General features: G+C 40.3%; 1 protein-coding gene across 4 annotated transcripts in view; it reads right to left on the bottom strand.

Annotated features, from left to right (window-relative positions):
* The window catches only part of ERBB4 (erb-b2 receptor tyrosine kinase 4), a 1,032,003-nt gene that overhangs the window by 198,407 nt on the left and 809,217 nt on the right, over positions 1 to 24,379 (bottom strand). For 2 of the 4 annotated variants that reach the window (XM_078379181.1, XM_078379170.1), the window contains exons 14-16: positions 21,884 to 21,977; positions 18,450 to 18,604; positions 13,637 to 13,681 (exon numbers count right to left, since the gene is read on the bottom strand). In XM_078379181.1, coding sequence (XP_078235307.1) covers positions 13,637 to 13,681; positions 18,450 to 18,604; positions 21,884 to 21,977 — 294 coding nt within the window. Of the gene's footprint in view, positions 1 to 13,435; positions 13,511 to 13,636; positions 13,682 to 18,449; positions 18,605 to 21,883; positions 21,978 to 24,379 lie in introns of all 4 variants that reach the window. The other 2 variants (XM_072977738.2, XM_020780670.3) reach the window with 1 other exon arrangement.

Here is a 24,379-nt window from a genome sequence, read left to right as displayed (position 1 = left end):
TGCAAAATAAAAAAGGTATACAGTATTTATTCCTGGATATGCCTTGATGCTACTTTGGGAGTTATCGCTATTATATTACAAGAGCAGTATTCTGTCTGTGTAAATGCCCTACACAAGTTATACCATGATTATCAAATCCCTCTTGATTATAGAAAAGAAGCAAAATAAAGTCAAGAATCTGGTATAAATTAATGCAAGGCTTACCCACTGCCTGTTATATCTGTAGAATTCCAATGAGTTACAAAAGATGCATTAACTATTAAAATACAGTGACTTTTAAAGACAGTCTGAGCCCTTCTTTCACTTTTTTTACTTTTTTACCCTTATTAACTTTTTGTTCATCTAATTTCTAAACCATTATAACTTAGCCATCGTCTGATTCTCTGGATTCCACATGTATTAGTAATTTCAAGAAAAGCAGTGTTTGTAAAATGTAGCAAAAGAGAAACCTCGCTGTTAGTTTCCTTTGTGGACCTATATGTTTAAAATGAATTTCATAGAAAAGGAAGTGTTTCCCTTTGGGGCTGTATGGGACAGCCTAATGAAAATGGTGACCCAGTGCTTGGCTAGGCAGCTCAATTGGAATAGATTAGATCGGGCTAAATAGGGTCTCTCAATGTTATATAGAGGTCTGGTATGCTATTTGATGTGATCCTTGCATCCACATGGCATACATACCTCAAGCAACTCCATTTGGCCTGTCTCCATTGAAAAAGAAACAAAAGAAAACAAAAACTCCCCACTTGCCCCTTCCTGTTTCATCCACCTTCCAGCAAGAAGGCTTGATCCCCCCCACAAGTATAGTGCATCAGCGCTGCCCTAATAGGCTTTACTTTTTTAAAAAACAAACACTTTCTCCCTCTGCCCTCTCCAGTTTCAATTTCCCAATATCATTAAATTTAGCCACTTACTGATATTGGGAAAGAAGAAGTTTTTAATTTTCAAAATATTATTATGTGACTAAGCTGAATGATGTTGGAAAATTGAAACTGTGTGAGAAAATTAAAGCAGCAAGCTTTGCTCTGGTTTGATCCCAGTGATCATACATGGTGGAGATGAACCAAAACAGAGTGATTCTGTACCGAAGTAATAGTAGCTCCTGACAAGGTGCCAGAAAGGTGCAGGTAGGAAACAATCTGGGGATGGGCTAGTTTGCTCTGGCACTTGAGTGAACCAGCTTATCCACACAGCAGACCAAGCAGTGGGATAAATGCTTATGTAATCACCACCATGCAGCTGCTGTAAACAAAACGTCTACATTGAGTATAATTAGAAAAGGAAACAACTTGTATCCTACTTTCCTTGCGTAAATCAATGATGCAACCATACTTTTCTAACTGCATACTGTTTCGGTCATCACACTTTGAGGTGGAAAACTTTCAGGGGAAGGGACACCAAAATGGTTGAGGGGTTGGAGCAATACCCCTCTGAGGAAAGGTTTCAGTGACAACTGTGTAGTTTCCAAACAAAAAGCAAGTAAGGGGAGATACCACAGAGAGATGTAAAGTTATGTGATGGAGGTGGGCAAGTAGATTTTTTTTTCCTTTCTGATCACCTTGGACCAGTCGCTGAACCTACAAGTGGGAAAGTAAGGATAGATAAAGGGAAATGCTTCTTCACATGGCTTATAGCTAAGCTGTGGAACTCACTAAAACAAAATGTACTGGTGGCTGCCAACTTAGGCAGGTTTAAAGGGGGATTAGTTAATTCCTTGATGTTTATAGCCATCAATGGCTACAATCCAGGAGGGCAGTCTCCTCTAACATCAGACCCAGGGTGCAACTATCCTGGCCTGGATCAATCTAAATAATGCAAAACAGGGTAACTTTGAGGTGTGGTATGTCATTTGGCGTAATCCTTGCATCCATGCGTATCCCTGGCCTGAAGAATCCATGCCGCCTATAGTCTCCTAACCCTATTTTTTAAGTTTTCTTTGCCCTGAAACGTGGTGCAATTCGCCATCTTTCTCTGTTCCTATGCTTTGTAATTTTATTCTAAATAAATATTCTGAGGTAGAATCAGCTAATGTTTCATTTCCTCTGGCCAGTCATTGGTGGCCCAACCCATAATGATTACTATGAAAACATTTTTCCTTGGCCATTTATTAGTCAATACTTCAGTCTTCCATCTCATGGCAATGTATGCATTTGCAAAGGTAGCCCCCAGCTGGCAAGGTACAGAGTGCTACCACAGACTTGAAAAGGTACAGGAACACACACACACACAGTACCTGAAATCCAATAGTACGTCAGGACTCGAGTAGTCCCATTAAATAAGTGGGGATTGGGTGAATCAACACTTACATACTGTTATTATAAGCAACAGATCAGACAAAACACTTAAATACGTTCCACTGATTCAATGGGCCTATCCCAGTTGTGACGTACTGCTGGATTTCAGCCAATGTATTTGGTCTTGCTGGCATATTGAGTCATGCTTTTGTGATGACTGTCACTCTGCCAGTGTATCTGATACAAAGTCCAGATATACAGCAAAACAGGTCCTTTGTCCAAACTAATATTTATGTTAGTAAAATAACTTTAGTTTCTCAGGCTAATAAACAGTGGGGCTCTTCAGAACAGGTGGTATTCCTTGTGAAGAATCTGCATAAGTAGCAGAAATTTAGGCTTAGTATATAATTTCATCTACTGAGGGTCTTTGGGCCCTGTTTATTAATGAGGCACTAGAGAATCTGGGAAAGTTCCCAAATTGCAGATTTTATGCTTCTTCTCCTCTTAATAATTGCATTTCTTTCAGGTGCTGCTTATAATTACAGATAATGAAAGTGTATAAAGTTAGATGTAATGTAAACAAAGTCACGTACAGATCCATGCCAAAAAATATTTGTGCTAAACAAAAGAGGCAAAAAAAGGGGGGGGGAGAATCTACATTACGATTTGGAAAGAATTCACCCTGAGCCAGCATAATGGTCTCTGTGGTCACCGAGCTTTGCTTCCACTTAATGATGTGAAGGCCTTCACAGATTGTGCGGTGGGAAGGCATGGCAGCAAAACACACACATTCTATTTGGGCAAATGGAAAATAAAACTTTCCAGGTGCTGTTGTTACATGCTGGGCTAGTTGGGTTAACTTTACCATATTAACTGGACCTGTTCCAAACATATGTTTCAATGGAATTCTAACTGATAAATGAGCAATGAAGTTTCTAACATGGTACCCATGGACAGAACAGCGCTTGTAAAAGCTTCCCTGACATCCTGAAAGCCTCTACAATTCTCTTCCTCTGCAATTCTCTTTTCCAGGCTGAGATTGCTCTCTGAGAAGCCCAATAGAAAACAGAGTGCCCGAGGGAAAGTACCTCAGACAGGATAAATACAACATGGATTTGAATCATCATAACCTTTACTCATATGGGAAGCAGCTCCAGTGGTGTGTGTAGAATGACCGACACGTGTGGAAATATTTCTTTTAAAATGGATAAGGTTTAAAATACTTCAATTAAATTGCAGCAATAGCATAGATATTTTGAATGTTTTTTTAATCTGTACTTGTGATGCAACTGAAAGCAAGAGAAAAAGCCTTTTCAGGAATTCAGCCTGAGAGCATGTACGACTGAAAAGGCGATACAGACAAAAACCTTTCCCTCACAGTTTCAACCCACCCAAAAGTCCTGCAAGACCTCTCTATATACAGTGCAAGGGTCTGCATAGGTGCATGTGTTCAAATGACCATGCTTACAGTGCCTGTGTAAACCATGGTACTGAACACATAAAAGTCTGCAGGACTTCTCAGTTGGGTTGAGGATGTTGGAGGCCACACACTTATATTTTCCGCAAGCACAGTGAACAGGATTCTAGGGGACATTTATGCAAAGGGTTTTTACGTTGTGAGTTTTTTTTTAAAAATAGTTTTACCCCGTGCAGAACCAAGTGACTGTTTGGGCAGCTAATGGAAGAGAGGTGAAAAAATAGATACAAAAAAAATTGATACCTGGGGAGAAAAACCTGCATTTTAACCTCTTTCTCTTCATCCACAGGAATTTGGTCATTCCTGGCTCTAATTCAGACCCTTTAATTACTGCTTTTTAAGTCTTAAAACTTCTCAAATCACTCCTTTTTAAAATAATTTCTGAGAATTCCAAAGGAATTATTTGTATAGCATTCTGGCCAATCAGAATGTGACTCCAGTCAGCCCACAGGGCATAAGTAAACATTTGAATGAATGTGAAATGTGAAAGAAAACATTAAAGTCCTTCTTGGTCAACATTCTTAGCTTCTCCCTGTGGAAATATTTTAAAAGCTATTTTAAAAAATAGATAATATACAGCAGCTCATTCATTTAACCTGTGAAATTACTGTTTTTTTTTTATTTGTGGCTTCAAATGATCTCAAGATCATTGTAAGCAATGATCCTGAGATCACAAGATCATTGTGATCTCAAGATCATGAGTAAACCCAGTTTACTCATGACTAAATTCACCCAGTTTATTCGTAAGTTTACAGGTTCACGTGATTTCATATGCTTTTTAGATGTTATCCTCCCTAAACCAATGCCAGATCATAGATCTTATTTCCACCTACAGATTACACCACAGAAATTGTGGGTATTCAGTGCCTGGCTTTGCAGTGCATATAGGTCAAGAGGCAGTCTACATCTATTGGAATACAGTGGACCCTTGACTTACAGACGGCTTGACTTACAGACTTTTTGAGTTACAGACTTCTCTGGCCGCAAAATTTAGGTTTGACTTGCAGACTGAGATTTGACTTACAGACCAGAAAAAAACCAAAATGGAACAAGAGGTACAGAGAGACACTGTGTTGTACCTACACACATCTTTGCTTCACCATTTTATTAAGTCCAAAAGAGCCCTTCAAAATATTTTGGCACAGAGAGAGTATAGCCACATCCAAGCAGTTCTCTCTTCTGCCTTCTGCCAATAACCATAGTACAGATCATATGCTCTTCTTCTGGAAACTACAGAGTAACTCTATATGAGAGAAACTCCAAACTGGATTTGTTGGTAACATATGCATACTTAAACTCCCACTTCAAAAAGCCAGAAAATGCAATTGTTCAGAAAACCTCCGGTTTATTAATGTGGGATATTGTGCTTCTGTACCCACAATTCAAAAAGCTAGGAAATGGCCCAATAAAGGCACTCCTCATTTAATGACCAAGTTCCGTTTGTACAACTAGGTTATTAAGTCAATTGGTCAATAAGTAAGGAGCAATAATACTGTATACAAGAGTAATAAATTGCGTGCTGTGGAGAAGGGGCATGATGAGATGCAAGCATGCATTTACGAGGGTCGTAAAGGGTTGTAAATCCAAGTGGTTGTTAAACAGGCAGATCGTTAAGTGAGAAGTGTCTGTATTGCTACAAAATATTGTGCCTATGTTGCCAGCAGGAAAAAGGATGCCATGCTTTACATATCAACAGGCAGCCTGAATGTTGACAACATCAATGGTAGTAGTCAAGATGGTCTACAGAATACCCTCTTCTGCTCACTATTATTCACACTAGTTGAAAAACAGCCCTGATAATTGCTTTGTGTTTGGGTGAGAAGTGGTTAAGGACCTCCTGGAAGGTCTTAAAAAGGAGGTGGAGTTGGGTGTCATCAGCGCTGGTGGTACCAGACCATAAAATTCTGGACAGCCTCTTTCAGGTTTTTCATATATATGTGAAATAATATGGTGAATCATGAAACCCTGGGGCACTCCATAGTCAAGATAGAAGTCCCCCAGCACCACTACCATCACAAAGTGACACAATGGAAAGGAAAATCCCAGACGCTGACTCCTTTTTTCATCACTTAGCAACTTCTCATTCAAACCCAAAGCAATTATCAGGGCTGTTTTTCAACAAGTGTGAATGGCAGTGAGCAGAAGAGGGTATCCTGTAGACCATCTTGCTGCCATCGGTGTTGTCAACATTCAGGGTGTCCTTTGCTATGTAAAGCTTAACATCCCTTTCCCTGCTCGCAATGTGAGCATGACATTTTGCAGCAATATTGGGTTATTTCCTAGCTTTTTGAATCATGGGTACAGAAGCACAATCTCCCACATTCATAAACTGGAGGTTTTTTGAACAAATGAATATGTATCCTCCTCGCATAGGGTGCTGTTTTAAGTCAGGTCATCCATACTGGGCTGTCTCACAAGAATATAGGATGCTGCATTAAACTATGTCAGGTTATTTCCAAATGAGGTCCTCGGGCTGGTAACTTTGCCACAACTACTGTCCAATCCATTGACTTGAAAATACTAGGCCTTCTGCATAACAGCTTTTACATCCATTATACTACAGAGTCTCTCCCAACTGCATTTGTGGATTACTGAGCTACAACACAGAAAAAGCTGTTCTTTGTCAATGGTCTCTTTTTAAAAAAAAGGTGTAGGTATTACAATCCAAAGACAAATGTTCAGTTTAAGTTCACAAATAAATCCGATTTCCCTCACTTTAAGTAATTTTTATGGCACATTTTTCTTGCTTCCACCTCTTTACTCTTATCGGTCTGTGTATATAATTATCCTATAAATAACTGAAACATATGGGAAACTTTAATCCATGAGAACACAAGACTATAAAAATGAACTTGACTAGGAACATTCAGAGTTTATTAATGGCACATTTCCCTTTTCCTATCATGTATTCTATACTGCTGAGTTACTGTGAAATTATAATGAAATCATACTGTGAAGGGGGTATCAAACACAAGCAGAAAAAAGGCTTCACTGCTTTACAGAGGATTTGCTGTTAATTAGCTTTTGTATACATACACAGTCAACAGAACAGAAAAGCCTGATATTTGTGAAGGGATGAGTCAAAAGGAGAAATGAGCTTTTGTTCAACTGGAAGAAAAGGATGAAGAGAGTTAATATCTACACACTGTTTCATGCAACTATCTCTCTGTGGGGTGGGGGACTCAGCTAATTAGCTCCTCTTAGTTAAAGGGGGAAATGTGAAAGTAAGGAGGACCTTCATTTAGGGTGTAAATCAATACAAGCATCAGATTACAGAAGGGAAATATTAAAACACCGTTTCCCCATGCTGATTACATCTGCCGTATTATGATTGTTCATCTACCAGGAAAGCAGAAAATTGTTCCCTTTGGTTTACAGGATTCTTTTGCTCTTAATTACACCTTGAATGTTTACTGGCAAAGTTGATATGCTAGCAATATTTTCCTGGGATATGATCATGAACTGCAAGCTGGGCCCCCTTGGTTTTGAATATTGCCCCACATGCCATTTGCTACATTTCTGGCTCAAGGTGTCTTATTTTAGTGCACCATAAAAACAGAAACAAAGAAATAAACAAGAGAATTCCAGGTGCTCAGTGCAAAGTAGCAGGTAGGCACCACTTACTTATGATCTGAATAAAAATAAAGGGTTGGGACACATCTCAATAGCTGGAGAACAAAGGCTGCAGAAAGGAATATCAGGAGAAGCCCTGATATTTCCCATAACAAAAGATCTCAGGTAGAAGAACTGAGAAACACTGGGGTCCTACAGAACACCCCCCCCCCAGTCAGCAGAGAGACAACCTGCTAGACCAGTCACCCTCAGAGCTCAGTCCCCAAAAGACATTACACTACAATTCCGAGAAGCCCCATATGGCAACTGAGGCTTCGGGGAACTGAAGTCCAGCAATATCTGTGGCCAATGTCTGAGAGCCATTGAGCTAGATGGATCATTAACATGATTTGTATTGGTACCCTGTTTTCCTGAAAATAAGACCTAACCTGAAAATAAGCCCTAGTATGATTTTTCAGGATGCTCGTAATATAAGCCCTACCCCAAAAATAAGCCCTAATGAAGTGAAACCCCGCCCTCCACCATTGTGCAGCAACCAGAAGATGACATGACTAGGGAGAGAAATTGGGTTTTTGTTTTGTTTTGTTTTGCCAAGAAACAGTAGTGTTTGGCTGTGGCATCCTGGCCCACTTCTTTCTTTCAATGTCCCATTTATATTCTTTCCTCCAGGGACAAGTTACCACTCTGCCAGTTATCTGTGAAGATTCTCAGTCATTCAGATGAGGTTATCTGGAAGTTGAGTCATGGTAACTAGACTTCTTTCTTATTAGATCGAAGTATTTCGTCCAAGTAGCTTCTTCAGTCTGAGGAGAGTTGGCAAGAGACCCCTGATATATCCTCAATGTAGGTTTCACTTCCGCCTGGTCTGAATAGGCTTGTCAGATGGACAAAGGGTGTGTGTGAGTGAAAATCCCATTGACAATGGGTAGAGAAGGGTTTCAGAGGTGGGATTTTCACTTACTCTGTCCTTTGTCCATTAATGAACCTATTTAGACCAGGGGGAAGTGAAACCAACATAGAGGTCTACCAACTCCCCTCAGACTGAAGAAGCTACAGTGGTGCCTTGCTTAATGATGTTAATTCGTTCCAGTGAAATCGCTGTAGAGCGAAAAGGTGGTAAAGCGAAATTTAAAAACCCATTGAAACACATTAAAACCCGGTTAATGCATTCCAATGGGCTAAAAACTCACCGTCCAGCAAAGATCCTCCATACGGCGGCCATTTTCAGTGCCTGTATAGTGAGGAATCCATCCCTAAGCACAGCGGGGAGCCATTTTGAGCACCCAGTGGCCATTTCGAAAATCTAACCATCAGCTGTTTTGATCATCGTAATGCGAAGAATCGGTTCCCGAAGCAGGGAACCAATCTTCGCAAAGCAAAAAAAACCCATTTAGACCATCGTTTTGTGATCGCAATTGCGATTGCAAAAACATCGTCATGAAGCATATTTGTTGTAATGCAGGGTAATCGTTAAGCGGGGCACGACTGTATTTGGATGACTAGCGAAACATTTCAACCTAAAAAGAAAGAAGTCCAGTTGTCATGACTCAACTTCCAGACATTCTGCCAGTTGTTATGGCTGACCTCACCTTTTCAGCCCTCACTCCCCACTTTAGGCTGAACAATGCAAAAGCAGATGCTTGAATAACAGCTGGTAGATGTAGTTGTCTAAAGCAGCGGTCCCCAACCTTTATGGGACCGTGGACCAGCTGAGCCTCTGAGGAAGGCAGGGCACCCCCCTGCTCTCAGGAGCTCTCGTGCACATGCACAAAGTGGTGGGGGACTGTGTGCGCGTGTACCAGTGCCAGCATGAGCTTTCTCCACCCCTTCACGTATGTGCAGGAGTGCCTGCATGCCCTTGTGTGGGCACTCAGAGACTGGGGCACATGTGTGAAGGGGTGGGGGAGTGCTCATGCCAGTGCTGGCATGCGTGTGTGTATGCAAAGCAGCTGTGGGGAGAGGAGTGCACGCGGGGGGAAGGTCTGTCTCTGCAGCCCGGTCCGGCTCAGGCCACAGACCGGCACGGGGCCACGGACTGGGGGTTGACAACCTCTGGTCTAAAGAACTGGTGCCACCATTATATCTGTGGTACCTGGTTATTTTGTAGCCAACCATTTTAAGTAGGAACTGACACCAGAGTGCAGCCTGTTTTCTTGTCCTTTGTCCCTCTGCCATTCAGATTTTTTTTGGACTGCTATTCCCAAAACTCTCCAATAATTCTCCAGTCCACAGATCAATGCCTGCAGTACATATATTTCCCTCAACTGGAGCAAGGAGTACCCCAGAGGCTACCTTCTAGGCCTTATTCCCTACTGCAATGCTTCCTGGAAGGAAGCACTGCAATTCTTCAGGGTATTGTACTTTCACCTTGCCCTTAGAGGTCCACAGAGTTTGCCTCCCAAAAAACTATGACGTCCAGTAAGCACTGCAGCAACTAGAGTTTTACATTGTTATTTCCCCCTAATTCCATGCTTTTCCCATAGCAAGGGTGGCTAAAGACTCTAGTTTTGCAAGGATGGTGAATCTGCTCCAGATTTTAGTCTGAACTTTGAAGAAGTTGACCAAAGTACTCAACCCTGTAGCTGGGAGACAGTGGCAAGCTCCTCTATGGTTCAGACTGAAACCCCAAGCCGATTATTTTTCCAAATACATTTTAATGTCATTCAATTTCCCCCCCCCAAAAAAAACCAGATGCATTTCTATGCATTTTTTTCCTAATTCTGGAGCGGAGACCAGTTCCGAGAAGTACTTTGAATTCAAAGAATAAATTCAAAGTACTTATTCTTTATTCAAAGAATAAATTCATTATCCATGAGGTCATTAGTGAAGTGCAGATATTTCCTTTAGAAAGAGGTGTAGGAGATTAAGCGATGGAGCTTTAAGTGCTGAAACTTGGTCTGTTTGAAAATCCCAGTCTACAGTGCTATGCATTGCTTATACAGCTCAATTTTATTTCTTTTCTCATTTTTTCAGGGAACAAGTGGTAATATAGCTGTTTCGCAATACAATTAAAACTGATTGCTCCGAAGCCACCCTATGTACAATGCAAAATCTTTGGACAGCTAGGTTGGGCAGGTGTCACCAGTGAGGAGGCTGCAACCCATCTGCCAACTCACAGAAGAGTTGCCAATGAAGCCTGGCACCACATCTATGCTGTCTCCTGTTCTTCTTGGCATGTGCTTCCTAGGCTGGTTTTAGAGACTATGATCTCATTTTGTGCCAATTGCCCTGGGCTAGGGAATTCTCCACTGGCAAGAGCCGAATCACATCTGGCTCCTTGTGTTGCTAAAGGCTCAGGCAATTAGGAGGTTGTGCATGTCTGTGGCATACACCGAATCTATGTGTTGGTTTGCCTTTGTGTGTAATTATGACATGATTACAAGCTGCTGGTAGTCCTGCAGAAAGGACTGTATGGGCATTTGTATGTGTGGTTGATTCAGACAATGCTGGAATTCTAATATAAGGGAGACTTTATGGGATGTCACTCTTCCATCAAGAAACCCAAAAGGTGTCAATTGTAACTAGCAACAGACAGCTGCAACTGCTGTGACTCCATTGTGAGCTTTATAGTCTCATCCTCAATATGTTTTCTCAGAGGCAAGCCCTGAAATGTCTAATCTGACATATTGCAAAGGATTATATGTCTAAGCACAACCAGCCTCTAGCCTTAGCTCTGCTTTGGTTCCTGTATTTCCTAACCTTAAACATAATATCTATTTGCATGAGGAAGGGCAGGATGTGTGGGGACCTTTGAGTCAACCTAGGCAAACCAGGAATTCAGGGGAATACATATTAATCAGTTTTCCTTCCCACAATTGGACTTCCTTGGGAACATGTCTGTCAGCTATCAGACTTGAAAATTAAACCTGTGTTTACCTTTCAATGACCAATCAGACAACAAAACATACTAAAAGTAAGATACATGGGTGACAAAAATCACATGCTATGACAAATAGATGCCTTTCACTAGTTGAAGGAGCACCTCTTTTAAAAACATATATATTGGCCAGAATCCTACAGCTGATTTACGCTTGGATGAGGGAAATTGTGTTGCTGGGCTTGCACCCAATCACATTATCAGAGGTGCATCATGGAATCAATAAGCCACCAATATTCACCCAGTTTCCCTTAGGTAAGCATAAATTAGCAATAAGATTCAGGCCATTGCTTTGCCTGACCTGTCCATACAGTCACCATCTAATGAAGTTCCTGGTTATGTACAGGAATAGTTATTAGGCTAAAATAAATATTTCATTAATAAAAATCTAAATCCATGTAGCATGCAGCTGATTTCTAGCAAGTTACGTACAATCCAAATTTGGGATTAAAATACAGTGGTGCCTCGCTTAAAGAGTGCCTCGTTTAGCGATGAATTCACATAACAATGTTTTTTTAGAAAATAATATGCACCGTATAACGATGTTTCCTATGGGCGATTTTCGCTTAGTGAAGTTTGGGACATTCTTTGCATAACGAATGCGATTTTAGGTCCCTTGCTTCACTTAACGATGTTTCTTTTTTCAATTTAAAAAGTGTCTTAGAAGGGTCAAAAATGGTTCTAAATGCTTGGATTCGTTAGAGGACCCCCTAAGTCATGTGCAAACCTGATTTGGCTTTGATCTGACTTTTCGTTAATTTATGGTGAATTTTTTTTTCCGGCCCATAGGAACCAATGGAGCTATCAAAATCTGACAGCTCCATTGGTTCCTATGGGCCAAAAAATAAATCACCATAAATTAACGAAAAGTCAGATCAAAGCCAAATCAGGTTTGCACACGACTTAGGGGGTCCTCTAACGAATCCAAGCATTTAGAACAGTTGCTGAGTCTTCGTTAATTTTTTGTGATTTTTTTCTTCCCCCATAGGAACCAATGGAGCTGTCAGATTTTGACAGCTGTCAAAAGTTGGGGGGAAAAAATCACCATAAATTAACGAAAAGTCAGATCAAAGCCAAATTAACTTTTGCATCCATTTTAGAGGGTGCAGAAGCTAATCCAAGCATTTAAAACCATTTTGACCCTTTTATGACACACTTAAATTTGCAAAAATTGACTTCGCAAAGCCATTGAAATGCATTGAGTCAGCTTCAATACATTCCAATGGAGCAAACATTGTATCGTTTAACAATGTTTCCCATGGGTTTTTTCGCTTAAGGATGGCAATCCGTGCCTATTGGAATGGATTAACCGGTTTCCTATGCATTCCTATGGGAAATGGTGTTTCACATAACAATGTTTCACATAACATTTTTTTTGAACCAATTAAAATCGTTATGCGAGGCACCACTGTATGTTCCTGGAATTAGTGTATATGTTTTCAGTCAAACATATATTTTGGCAGCATTAGTCAACCTACTTTAACAAGACTACTTCCAGAATTATTAACTCAAAAAATAAACTGAAAACACAGAAAGATTTTCAGAAATACAAATCTCAGCTAGAGCTTTATATTACTGTCTTTTTAAAAGACAAGCTGTAGAGAAGTAGTTTCAAGATTTTATGAGATGAGAGTGACTTAAAGGAAAAGAAAGCTGAACACTCAAGTTTTAGGCTAGAAAAGAATGTTTGGACCAGGAGACCCTATTAACCAGTTTGAATGTCTAGATACGCATCATTAGGGAACACTGCATATACCTTTCAGAATAAAAGAAAATTGGCTTTAACTGCCATCAATTAGAAAAGATCAACTCAATTTTACAGTATTTGCCTTTGAAAACTGCAAAATGTTTACGCTACAAGTATATGCATTTTTCGCTGGGACAGCCATCTTTCTCCTCCCAGGAATCCCAGAAACTGTGCCTTCGGGTGAGACTTGATAATCATCTTAGAGATCCTCACCGAGCTACAGAGTTCTTTGTTTGTCAGTCAATGGTGAGTCCATGCTCTCTTTCCCAGCTCAGATGCAAAGGCATCTCCTGATACATCCATTGCATGGAGTGTCAGTCCTGTATTTTGTGGTGTGTGTTTTGTTTTGTTTCACTCACTGGGCCTAAATGTTCTGAACAGTTTGTGCCACAGTGCTGCAGGCAAGAAGTATACTGTGGGCAGACTCATCAGGTTTCCTATTGACCAAACTGGTTAGTAGGGAGGTCTCTTGTCCAGCGTCATATGAGGAAGGGCAAAAGAAAACCACAAGCAGGGATGGCGGATGTTACCTAGCCTGTTGCAGTAAAGTGGACTGGCGTGTCCACGGATAGTAAATGCAGTCATGACTAGTGGGGCCTCTACACCTGCAGGCAATTACAGAACAGAAAATGTCATTCGCCATTCACGGGGGGGCCATGCAGACACAGGATCCTTTGCCCACACATGGAACATAAGAAGGATGGCAAGAGGACCGAGCGCTCAACAAGTACCTATCCATGAAACCAATGCAGTCCTCAAGGCGCGGGCCTATGCACCTGCAGCAAATCCAGATGAAAAGGAGAAAGAAAACATGTGTTAGCCATTTTATAAACAGAGATGCACACACACACACACACACACACACACACACACACATCCATCTTGCTTTGGTCCGGGTCAGCTGATGATAATTCTCTCCGCTATCCACCTATAACATTCATCAGCTCAGGAGGCAAAATGCAGAAAATAAATGGTGAATATGATCCAACATGGAACCATTCTGGAAATATATCACGATCCTTAAGCTACTTACCTCCAAACAGCCATTTATGGACTTGTAGAAATAATCCAAGACACATTTCAGCTGCTAATGGAAATGGATGCTGAGACACAAAATCCAGACATCTGAAGCACTCATGATGACCACTCATAGTTTAACAGAAATATATTTTAAATCGGGAACAATATTTATAGAAATATGTGGGAAGACACTAAGGGGTACTTTGTTAGGTTTCTATTGTTTAGTATTGTTTCTGGGTTTTTTTCTATTGTTTACACCCACAAAGCTGTAAATACAGACACATTTTCCTACTGAGCTTCCCATGTCCCATTAAGCTTCTTCTCTTCATCTGCATCTTATTCTAGCTGTTTGGGAAAAGAACAAGCTCCACATTGAATGATACAAAGATTGGAGGGTTATCAGTAATCACATTTTGATTAAACTGAAGGTAACTAATATGCCCTACACCGCAATTTTGTTGGGAGTGTTAGAGTAGATGGGTAGGAGAGGAAATTCTGTAAGATTTTATTGGCATTTTCCATCCCTTGGCAAATCCCCAAAAAATGTACCAAAAGACGTTTGTTAGAAAGGTGAAACAAAGATCTCTGTTCTAAAAGCAGCAATACTAGGACACTGGTTCCATACACTCTCTTACGTGTAGGCTGCCATTTATATTCATCCCATTCTCCCTAGACTCCAGAAGTTCCAGCAAAAATAAATAAATCATGACACAACATATTGAAAAATACTACCTTAGCCCAGGGCATTTTTTCTTTTTTATCTCCCTAATCAGAAGAATCGGATTCAAACTCACCATTGGATTTGGGCTTTTTATTTTTTATTTTTTACTGAACCTGTTCCTCTGTTTAATAACAGGCTGACATGATGAAATTTATCAAATATTCTGGTCCAGCATGGAGATGAAAAGAGGAGAAAAGCTTAACCACCTAGACTTCGGCATACCTGACTGTTGCAAAGGAACACACGCAGGGTCAATTTGGGGAACTTACCTCTGTAATTGGATGGAGAAAATGGTGGCATGGAATTCTCTTCCCTTAAAACTGAGCACTTCACTGGAGTTACACAAACACTGCCCATCAATTCCATTAGAGATTCCATTAGAAAAACTTCCCCCTTCTCTGCCTCTTTGTTATTTCTCCTCAATAGTACTACTGTCACTTTTCTTATTATATAACTCATATTTCTGATGAGCCAAATGGAAGAAGCCTCTGCAACCGATCCTGGCAACGTCTTTGTGATCTTAGTTTCATTTCCCTAATGGCTCTGTTGTAATTAGATTTGCAAAACCAGCAAAAGGTCTCATTTTGAATGGCAACAGCTGTTGACATCAACATTTTTATTGAATAATTTACTGGTTTAATTTTAGCTGCAAAACAATAAAAGCCTCTTGCGAATGATTCTTTTACAGGATGCAGATTTTGCTGTTTGTTTCTTGTTTATCTCTTTCTTTTAGTTGGACACACAGCCCAACTGCCTTGTTTCAGAGTAACGGTCTTTAGCATAAGTGGCCCATATTAAACGTTCACAGTTCACATTCCTTAAGTGGCTAGAGTGCCAGGTTTCTTTATGATTATGTGAGAGGCTGTATTCTACATGGTAAACACTGACACTGGGAAATGTACTGATTTAGAGCCTGACTATACATTACACTCATTGTATGAAACAAAGCCACTATGTAAGCTGGGATATGCCTGCTGAGAATTCTAAAAACTGTGCCCAAAACAGGCAGGAAACACTGTAGGGAGTCATAGATTATGGCTGCACTTCACAGTTTAGGAGTTTCACATCACCTTAACTGCCATGGCTTAATTGTATATAATTCTGGGATGTATAATTGGTGAAGTATTTATATTCCTTTTCATTCTTTTGATTTTGCTAAACACTGCTGATGTGTTGAATTACCTAGATTAAATTAAATTTTAAAAAACATATTTTCTTTGCCTTGTGTGTAGTGGTGATCACCAGTTTGCCTGCAGCTGTAGCTTCACTCAGCACTTCACACAAAGGCAAAGGAAAATAATTTTAATCAGTTTTTTCTAAGTGATTCAGTGTATCAGCAATGGTCTAGCACAGTGGTTCTCAAACCTGCGTCCCCAGATGGACTGCAACTCCCAGAAATCCTGGCCAGCACTTCAAGTGGTGAAGGCTTCTGGGAATTGCAGTCCCAATTTGAGGTCCCCCCCCCCCCGTTGCCATGACTCAACCCTACTGGTCTAGCAGAGAAAAATAATAATAATTTCATTGACCCTGCCCCTCCACAGAGGGTATTCTGTATCCTGAAGTACCTTGCTTATTTAGCTGCTTCCTGATACTTGAAATTGACACCAGAACGAGGCATTGACAACTGCAAAGCTCAGTTTAGTTCATTCCCAGTGATTGCACATGCTGGGTAATAAACTAGACAGCACCTACATGGACCAAAAAAGTGGAACCACCTGACAGAGGTTCACAAAGATGCAGATGGGGGTTCTCTAGGGGCTGATTGGTCTAATCAGGTCTTGTGGTCATAAGAAAAAAGAGCAGATGAACCTACCCACCCCGGGACAACAAGAAAAAAAACACACTGATGCTGAGAAATAAGGGAAGCACAGTTGATAGAGGAAATCAGCACAGAGCTATATAACCCTCCCAACCTTCATCAGAATTCTTGACAGTCAGAGTCTGGAAGGTATCTTAATTCTTATTAATTTCAGGTGTTGCCAAGGAAAAATGTGGTGCCTTAGTTTGAACCAAGTCAAGCCAAACCAAACAAAATAACTGAGCATGGCACTGAGTGAGCCCTGTATACAGTAGTCACTCTTAATGGTAGTGCTCTGCAGGTGACTATGCTGCCTTCTGGCTAACCAAGATGCTACCTTGGCCAATGGAGGATGAAAGATCAGCACACCTGCACAGTGGGATATGGGTCAATGAGCAAACTCAGGTAGTCTGAACTAAATTTAAAAAAAAAAATAGTTCACACACACACAAATAATCTCATGAACTGATCCAGTTCTTCAACCATCAGCATTATACAGTGAAAGTATTTAATTGAAGTCTTCTGGAAATAATGGGTGCTCTTTTTTTAAAGACAGTGTTTGATGACATCTGCTCTGTGAACATTAATGCCAAAACACGGGACACAGAACTAAAGAAAGGGCTCTTAAATAAATATGAATGAGATTCTGTATCTGCGCCAGTTTCCTTGTTAAGAACTATTGCGTATGCTTCCGCACAAATATGCACCATCACAAGGGACATTCACCGAAAACAAGAGCCATGTTAATAGGTTTAGAGGGAAAGTGTTAACCACGAGTCACTGCAACATAATAACTGGAATGGAAACGGAAACACAGATGCCGAAAAGCAAAACCTTAGAAGATTATGTTGTCTTCCAGAAACAGATAGGGATATTTTTCACCAGATAAATGATTTTTGACTTTATTAAATTAATATCTGGATTCCTGTGGCTTAATGAAGAAGAAGAAATAGTGCATGAACAGCTACTTCAACGAAAAACATCATACTTATACAGTTTTATATCATTTAAAAGGTCAGAGACATTGAAATGAAAACTGACAACTTCCGTTTGTTGTATCTCCAAGTATCACTTAACTAGCACCATCAAAATACACAATGCTTTATAGGGTAACGTAAACAAGGATATGGGCTTCAGCCCATATAACTCTTTAAAACCAACAGTTTTGAAAGGAAGCACCATGTATATGCACACATACACACATGCAGCCACACAGAGAATTATACATATTTATAAATACACACTCACAGAGTTTTCTCATGTTATGGTACAACCCAAACAAATGAAGTACTTTTAAACTGCACTGTTTTCAGTGGAAGAGACTTAAGTAAGATCTCAAGTAGTAACATCAAATAGATTTCAAAGCACTTGATTTGGGCCAAATTCCTGTGGTCTCTGGGGGATTTTTGCTGGCCATGGGATCATCTGGATCTTCCCCTCAGAGGGATGACAGAACTCCAATGTTAGGGGAGAGGTTCTGGCCATAGCTCCCTCTTCTCACTACTTCTACGGCCCTTTGCCCTCCAACACTGGCGCTTCAATGATGAAAGGGTAAAAGGGACATGTGTGTGTGTGTTTTTTAATGTTCTAAGCAGTGAGAATTTGATTAAATTGACCCAAAGTTGCCCCAGCTGCTAGAGAAGCCACCAAACCAGGTGGCACTCAATAAGACTCTGGCAGCTGGTGTGTAGTCATTGCTTCCCATTCATTTCAATGGAAGGAAAAAAATTGTTCCAAAAAAGAAGACAAGGAAAAGTTAGGGGGGTATTGATGATGCAGTTGTGAAGTGCTACAGACTTTCAAGGCTTTGGAAGTGTCACTCCAGTCCAAAAATAGGATTGCACCGATAGCCTGTGTTGTATACTGACTTGCAAAGACCTATTGGTATTACTTATTACCAATGGTAAAACATTCAAAGAAAAGAAAATCAGGGCGAAAATTGAAGCAGACAGGCAAACATACATTTTCCAAGTAAATACCATTTAGTTAAATGATGCAAGCTTACCCTTGGGTACAGTTTGGATGACAAGAGTGACATTCACGGTCCTCATCAGCATATTTGAAAATGAAGCTGTTTGTGCCTTGTACCCCATCAGGACACTTTTCCACACAATTGGGGCCATCTTTAAAATGGAAACATTTGGTGCAATGGTCAGGTCCCTACACAGAACAAAGATAAATAAAAAGAATAACCACAGAAGGTTTACATCTTCCTCCTGTTTAGGCACTTCCAAACAGTTTACTGAGAATATTCTGAATACTCAGATATTTCGATGCACAACTGCAAAACAATATTTTGGTTTCATTGTGGGATTGACATTCTTTCAACTGTTGACATCAATGTCACATACAGAAGCCTTAGAGATTTCAAGGCTGTTGCCCACTTATAGCATGACCTGTTTGCATCAGCCAGCAGGAGAGCAAAACACACGATGGAGAGTCTCCATTGCCTTCCTTTTGCCACCAAAAAATTATGTTGATCTAAGAAGTATTAAATCAAATTAGAGCCCATGACCAGGATCCAATGGTCCCATTCTATTTGCACGTACAGTAGCTGTATTGTGAGAGGTGGGGCTTTTTCAGTTTATTTCCAGCACTTCCTTGAACAAGAGCAAGCCTGCTTGAAATTAGTGGTGACAATCTCTGGTTTATACAGTGCTGTGAAAAGCTGGAGATGAAGCTATGAGTTATGTTCTGGCTAAAGATTGGCATCAATCAGGGAAATGGTGGTTCCTCTTGGTTCGTGGTTCGTTGAAATCCACAAACCACGAACCACAAATTTCTGATCTTTTCCCCAATGAACTATGAATCGGCTTGTTGGTCCTATATGTTTTTTAGACAGCCACTAAAAACGCTTTATAAAACCAATCTGCCTTCCCTGCCCCCTTCCCACTGCCCCTGTCACCTCCCTACCTGGTCCTGCCCCTCCCACTATCGTTGAAAACAGTGGCTCAGCTTCCCTTCCTGGAGTCCGGCCTGTCGTCTCTGGGTATGTGCCTGCCTATAAGCTGAGAGGCAGGCGCATGCACAGAGGCAATGGGTTGCTTCTCAAAAAATGCAACATCATCATCATCATCATCATCATCATCATCATTATTTAGATAGCCCTGTAGCTGTCTATTAAAAAAAAGTGTGGCAACCTCTGCTGAGCCCACCTCTCAGTTGAAGCAGCCAGGCTTTTTTCTTTGTTTCTTTTTTTAAAGGCAGTCCCTCCAGCTCATGGTCAGCTTCTTCTGCGCATGCACCCACCTCTTGCTACTTAAAAAACAATAACTATTTTTTTTTTAGACAGCCTCAGTTGAGGCAGCTTTTGGGGGGGGGGTTGTTTTGTTTTTTGAGAAGCACCTTGGCTGGGTCCTGGCCAGCTGCCTCTGCACATGCACCCCGCCTATGGGCAAGAACATGCACAGAGATGGCAGGCCCGGCTCCCAGAAGGGAAGCCGGCTTGCTGTCTCCAAAGATGGTGGTGGTAGGCGCAGCTGCAGGACCAGGGAGGTAGGCAACGGAAAGGGGGGGGCAACAAATCAGGAAGTTCAGGAAATCACTGAATGAGTTCTGGTTTGGGGCAGTTTGAGTTCTCTGGCTTGGATAAACTCGAGCCAACCCACATCAATGAACCAGTGATTTTTGACAAATGTTCTGCTCTGTTGTTAGAGTCATTTTATTTATTTATTTATTTATTTATTTATTTATTTATTTATTTATTTATTTATTTATTTATTTATTTATTTATTCATTCATTCATTCATTCATTCATTCATTCATTCATTCATTCATTTATTTATTGCATTTATATGCCACCCATCTAGACATAGTCTACTCTGGGCGGCTCACAACATACAAGATAAAAACAATTTAAAATATACAGTTTTACATAGATAAAAACAGAATGATATAAAATATAAAATCATAGAATTACAATTTTAACAATTGATTTGAAGCAAATAGTCCCAAGATGGCATGAATCAAAAGAAAAAGAAATAAGAATCACTTAATTGACTGAAGGGAAGGCCTGCTTGAATAGCCAAGTTTTCAGCTGGCTTTTGAAAACACCCAGCAAGGGTGCCAGCCGAATTTCGGTAGGGAGGGTGTTCCACAGCCGAGGAGCCACCGCCGAGAAGGCCCGGTTTCTTGTTTTTTTCCTTCTGGGCCTCCCTCGGTGTCAGACCCCCTCAGCCGTCCCTGCTGGCTATGTCGGGTGATTCGGGTAGATCTGGGTGGGAGAAGACGATCTGCCATTGAAGTTCCAAACCGTTTAGGGCTTTATAGGTGATCATTAGCACTTTGAAGTCAACACAGAAACGGATGGGCAACCAGAGCAGAGCAGCCAGAGTCATGCCAATCTCTAGTTCTGGTTTATGTCTCTTAATGCTTAAATACTGAATAGTGATGTAAGGTATCACATTCAGAAATACTAGCAGACTAGTAGATGTCCCATAAAGTGAGAGTCACATCTTACCCTCCCCATTGTCCTTCTGTACCGTTGTAATATATGTATATGTATGTATATACATATAGTATGTATGTATGTATGTATGTATGTATGTATGTATGTATGTATGTATGTATGTATGTATGTATGTATGTATGTATGTATGTATGTATGTATGTATTAAAATATATAGTCTTTTCCTGCCTTTCCTTCAGGAGTGGCAAACACCACTCTGCATTAATTTTACCCTTGCCACTACCCTGTGAAGCAAGTTAGGTACCAAGTTAGTGATCAAAGATACCCACTGAACTTCACAGCTTTTTTATGTCTTTATCTTTCACCTGTTGTCCTACATTGGATACTGCCATTTTCTGTGCAGCTTAATGGCCTTTCTGGTGAATCCTGTGCAGGAACATTGCCACTCTGCATAGGAATTGACCAGATAGGCGAGATATAAATAGAATAAATAAATAAATAAATAGTAATAATCCTGTGGAACATGGCATTCCTTCCAGAAAACAATGACCCCACAATTTCCGAGAATCCTGCAAGATTCTCCATATGATTTTTTTTCCCGAGGGAAAATACACACATAGAGAAATCTTGCTGTGAGAGGGAAAAAGTCAGTTTTTCCCTGGCTTCTCCTCCCTAATCAATATGTATCACACTCAATTTATTTCTAGTGGATGAATCCACTGTGTGTGGGGGAAAAAATCCAGCATCAACAAGCATATCCTCTTCCGAGACACCCCATCCTAGCAATTCAAGAAGCTTAAGTTGATTATATTTGTTTCTTTGTGGGCTGTTCAGAATGATCACTAGAACACTTGTTCTCATTTACCAAAACTAACTAACTAATTGACTTTGAATAATACAGTGAGCATGCTATGCCTACCAATTAGTAATTTGGACTGATTGTTGGAAGTGTATCTTGAAAGCTAGAGATAAAGTATGCACAAGCATCTATCTCTTATGTTGTAATTTTACTGTGTCTTGGTTGTACTCACTGGTCCAGTACATGTGATCCTGCTGTTATCCATCTTCTCACACTGAGGGTCACATTCCACGCAGATAGAACCATTGGCGAACTCCCTGTATTCCCTATAGAAAAGAACAGACAGACTGTTGCTGCAGTCTTTAGACAGATTCATTTGGGGGTGTGTGTGAACATGGCTGTTCTGCTAAAAAGGCTCCTTATTTCAGAAACCTCTATCCAACATGCCATCAAATACGATCAAACTTCAAAAACCTCCCATAGTGCTATACTGAAGAAATATAACCGGAACTCGTCAATGGATTCTTGAAAGAAGAATTGTTCCCAACACTGAGGATCCTGTTAGTCTTAAACTGTAATTCCCAGAAGCCTTGAGAAATGTCATGGACCATTTCCTGTGCTAAATGAAGCTTATTGGTATTCTAAATTTCAAACAAACTTATCAGACTGAATCAGCTGCTATCAATCTTGCTTCAAAAGAGAGATACACCTATAGGCCTTTCTCCTGTGGAAAGTTGGACTACGGCGTAACATAAAACCTCTCCAGAGAGCACAAAATTAACATGATAATTGCTTAATGAATTAATTAAGTTAAATATTATCATTTTTCAGTGTTAAAAGTAATGAGTTAATTCCCCAATTCCAAGTTATTTTAAATCCAATGTTCCAAGTCAAGTAGAGAAGTTCCAGTAGCCCTGTTGAGCACCCAGGGTATCCCCAATAATAAGGAATTCATCACTGGAGCAGTTAACTGTTATAGCAGATAGCACATGTATATGTGCATACATAGTTGCAGTGTCTATATGTTTGGTGAACTGAGGATTGGTGAGAATTTGCTTTCTTTCTCCACAAGCACTGTGAAAACTTCACATGTTTCCATAAATGTGGCATAAAGACTGAAAAAAATGTGAGAGAAAATAAAAGTGATAAATTTGTCTACCTAGGCGGAGGGCTTTACAAATTCACCTTTGAATTCCAAAGCATTCAGATACGTTGCACAATTAGGGCTGCCATCTCTTTTACTGACAGGCTTCTGATAATTAACAGCTACATGATGAGCAGGTACAACACCATCTTCTCCATGCTGTGAATACCGGCAGTTATTGAATTTGGCCATGACAGATGGCTGTGGATATTATTAATTTCATTTTAAACAAGAACGTACATTCTATAAAAGTCTTCATAAAGACAGTAGAAAGATTTTTTTGTTTTACACAAAATTATATGAGAAAAAAAAAGCAAAGCAGCCGGATTTGTCCCTCACTTCTGGAAACTGAAAAACCCACGATGGTGCAAAGTTACAAAAAGATGTCACTTCCTGGCAAGTCTGGTTTAGGGCTGATCAAACCCCGGGTTAAACCTATGGGCATAGGTGCCTTGCCTGGGACAATGAACGGGATGGCTTCAGAACTGATAACAGCTCACCACTCCTGATACAAAATGAAAGGGCAAGTGTCATCCTTGAGGTTAATGTAATGACAAAGGAAGCAGGTATCAAGTGGGAACGGAGTGCTTTGGGTAGCCCATATTTTCTGTCCCATTCTTACACTTCTGAAATGTCATTGTGCATAGGCTACTCAAGAAGGTATTTGCAAAGGTTGCAAGGTTTCTTTTATTTTTTATTACCCATAACTCTCAACTTATAATTATTGGTCCGGCTATCATGGTTATGTTATATTTATGTGGGACAGATTTTATAACACTGTGGCGTTATAACGGAAAAGAGAAGATTTCAACAAAGGATGGGGCATTTGGGGGGGGGAAGGGTTATTTAGGAATGATTTCATGCTCAGTAACTTCTATCGGATATTTTATTTGTGTGGCTTTCTTGGGTGTGTATTTGACCCCAGTGCCAGATCAGTAGAGTCACCTTGGGTATCAACAAAGAGTTACTTTATAGAGCTTCTTCAATCTTGTGCAACGTGAAAAATATACAGTATTACAAAATGCAAGTGCTCCACATCCTTGTGCAGAAAGAAATATAAAGAGAAAGGCAAGCTTAAGACTTCGTAAGCACTATTACAGGGATGAATGGTCTGCCCATCCCCCCTCCCTCCTCCCCAACCCCCATGGCCTGGCAAAGCAGGGAAAACATTAGGGTTTGGCTAGCATGTTATAGCCGGGGAGGGGGAGGTCATAGCAAAGAAGAACATCAGTACCAAGAAGGACAATTATACCTAGGACGATTTTGTAAAAAGACTCTCTTTTTTCCAACTATAGATTTTGAAAGGGTAAAAAATCTTTCAGGGAAATTGACTATGATTACTAGATGCTAATGGGTAATTTGGGCTTCTTTCATACATCCTCTGGATTGAGCCTCTCCTTTTCAGTCCTCATGTCAAAAAAGCAGTTCTGCACAAGCTTAATTGAAGCATACTGACTACTTAAGTTAAACACATTTTCCAAGATCAATTTGAAGTAGAGGATATGTTCCGTGATGGAGGGTGTCTCTTATAATGAGGACCCACAGACTCAATTAATTTAAAGTATCCATTCATTAAATGTTCAT

This window comes from Pogona vitticeps, chromosome 1 (assembly GCF_051106095.1).
Source record: "Pogona vitticeps strain Pit_001003342236 chromosome 1, PviZW2.1, whole genome shotgun sequence".
NCBI lineage: Eukaryota > Metazoa > Chordata > Lepidosauria > Squamata > Agamidae > Pogona > Pogona vitticeps.
The sequence above is the reverse complement of the archived record's forward strand: the minus strand, read 5'-3'. Positions and strand labels throughout refer to the sequence as shown.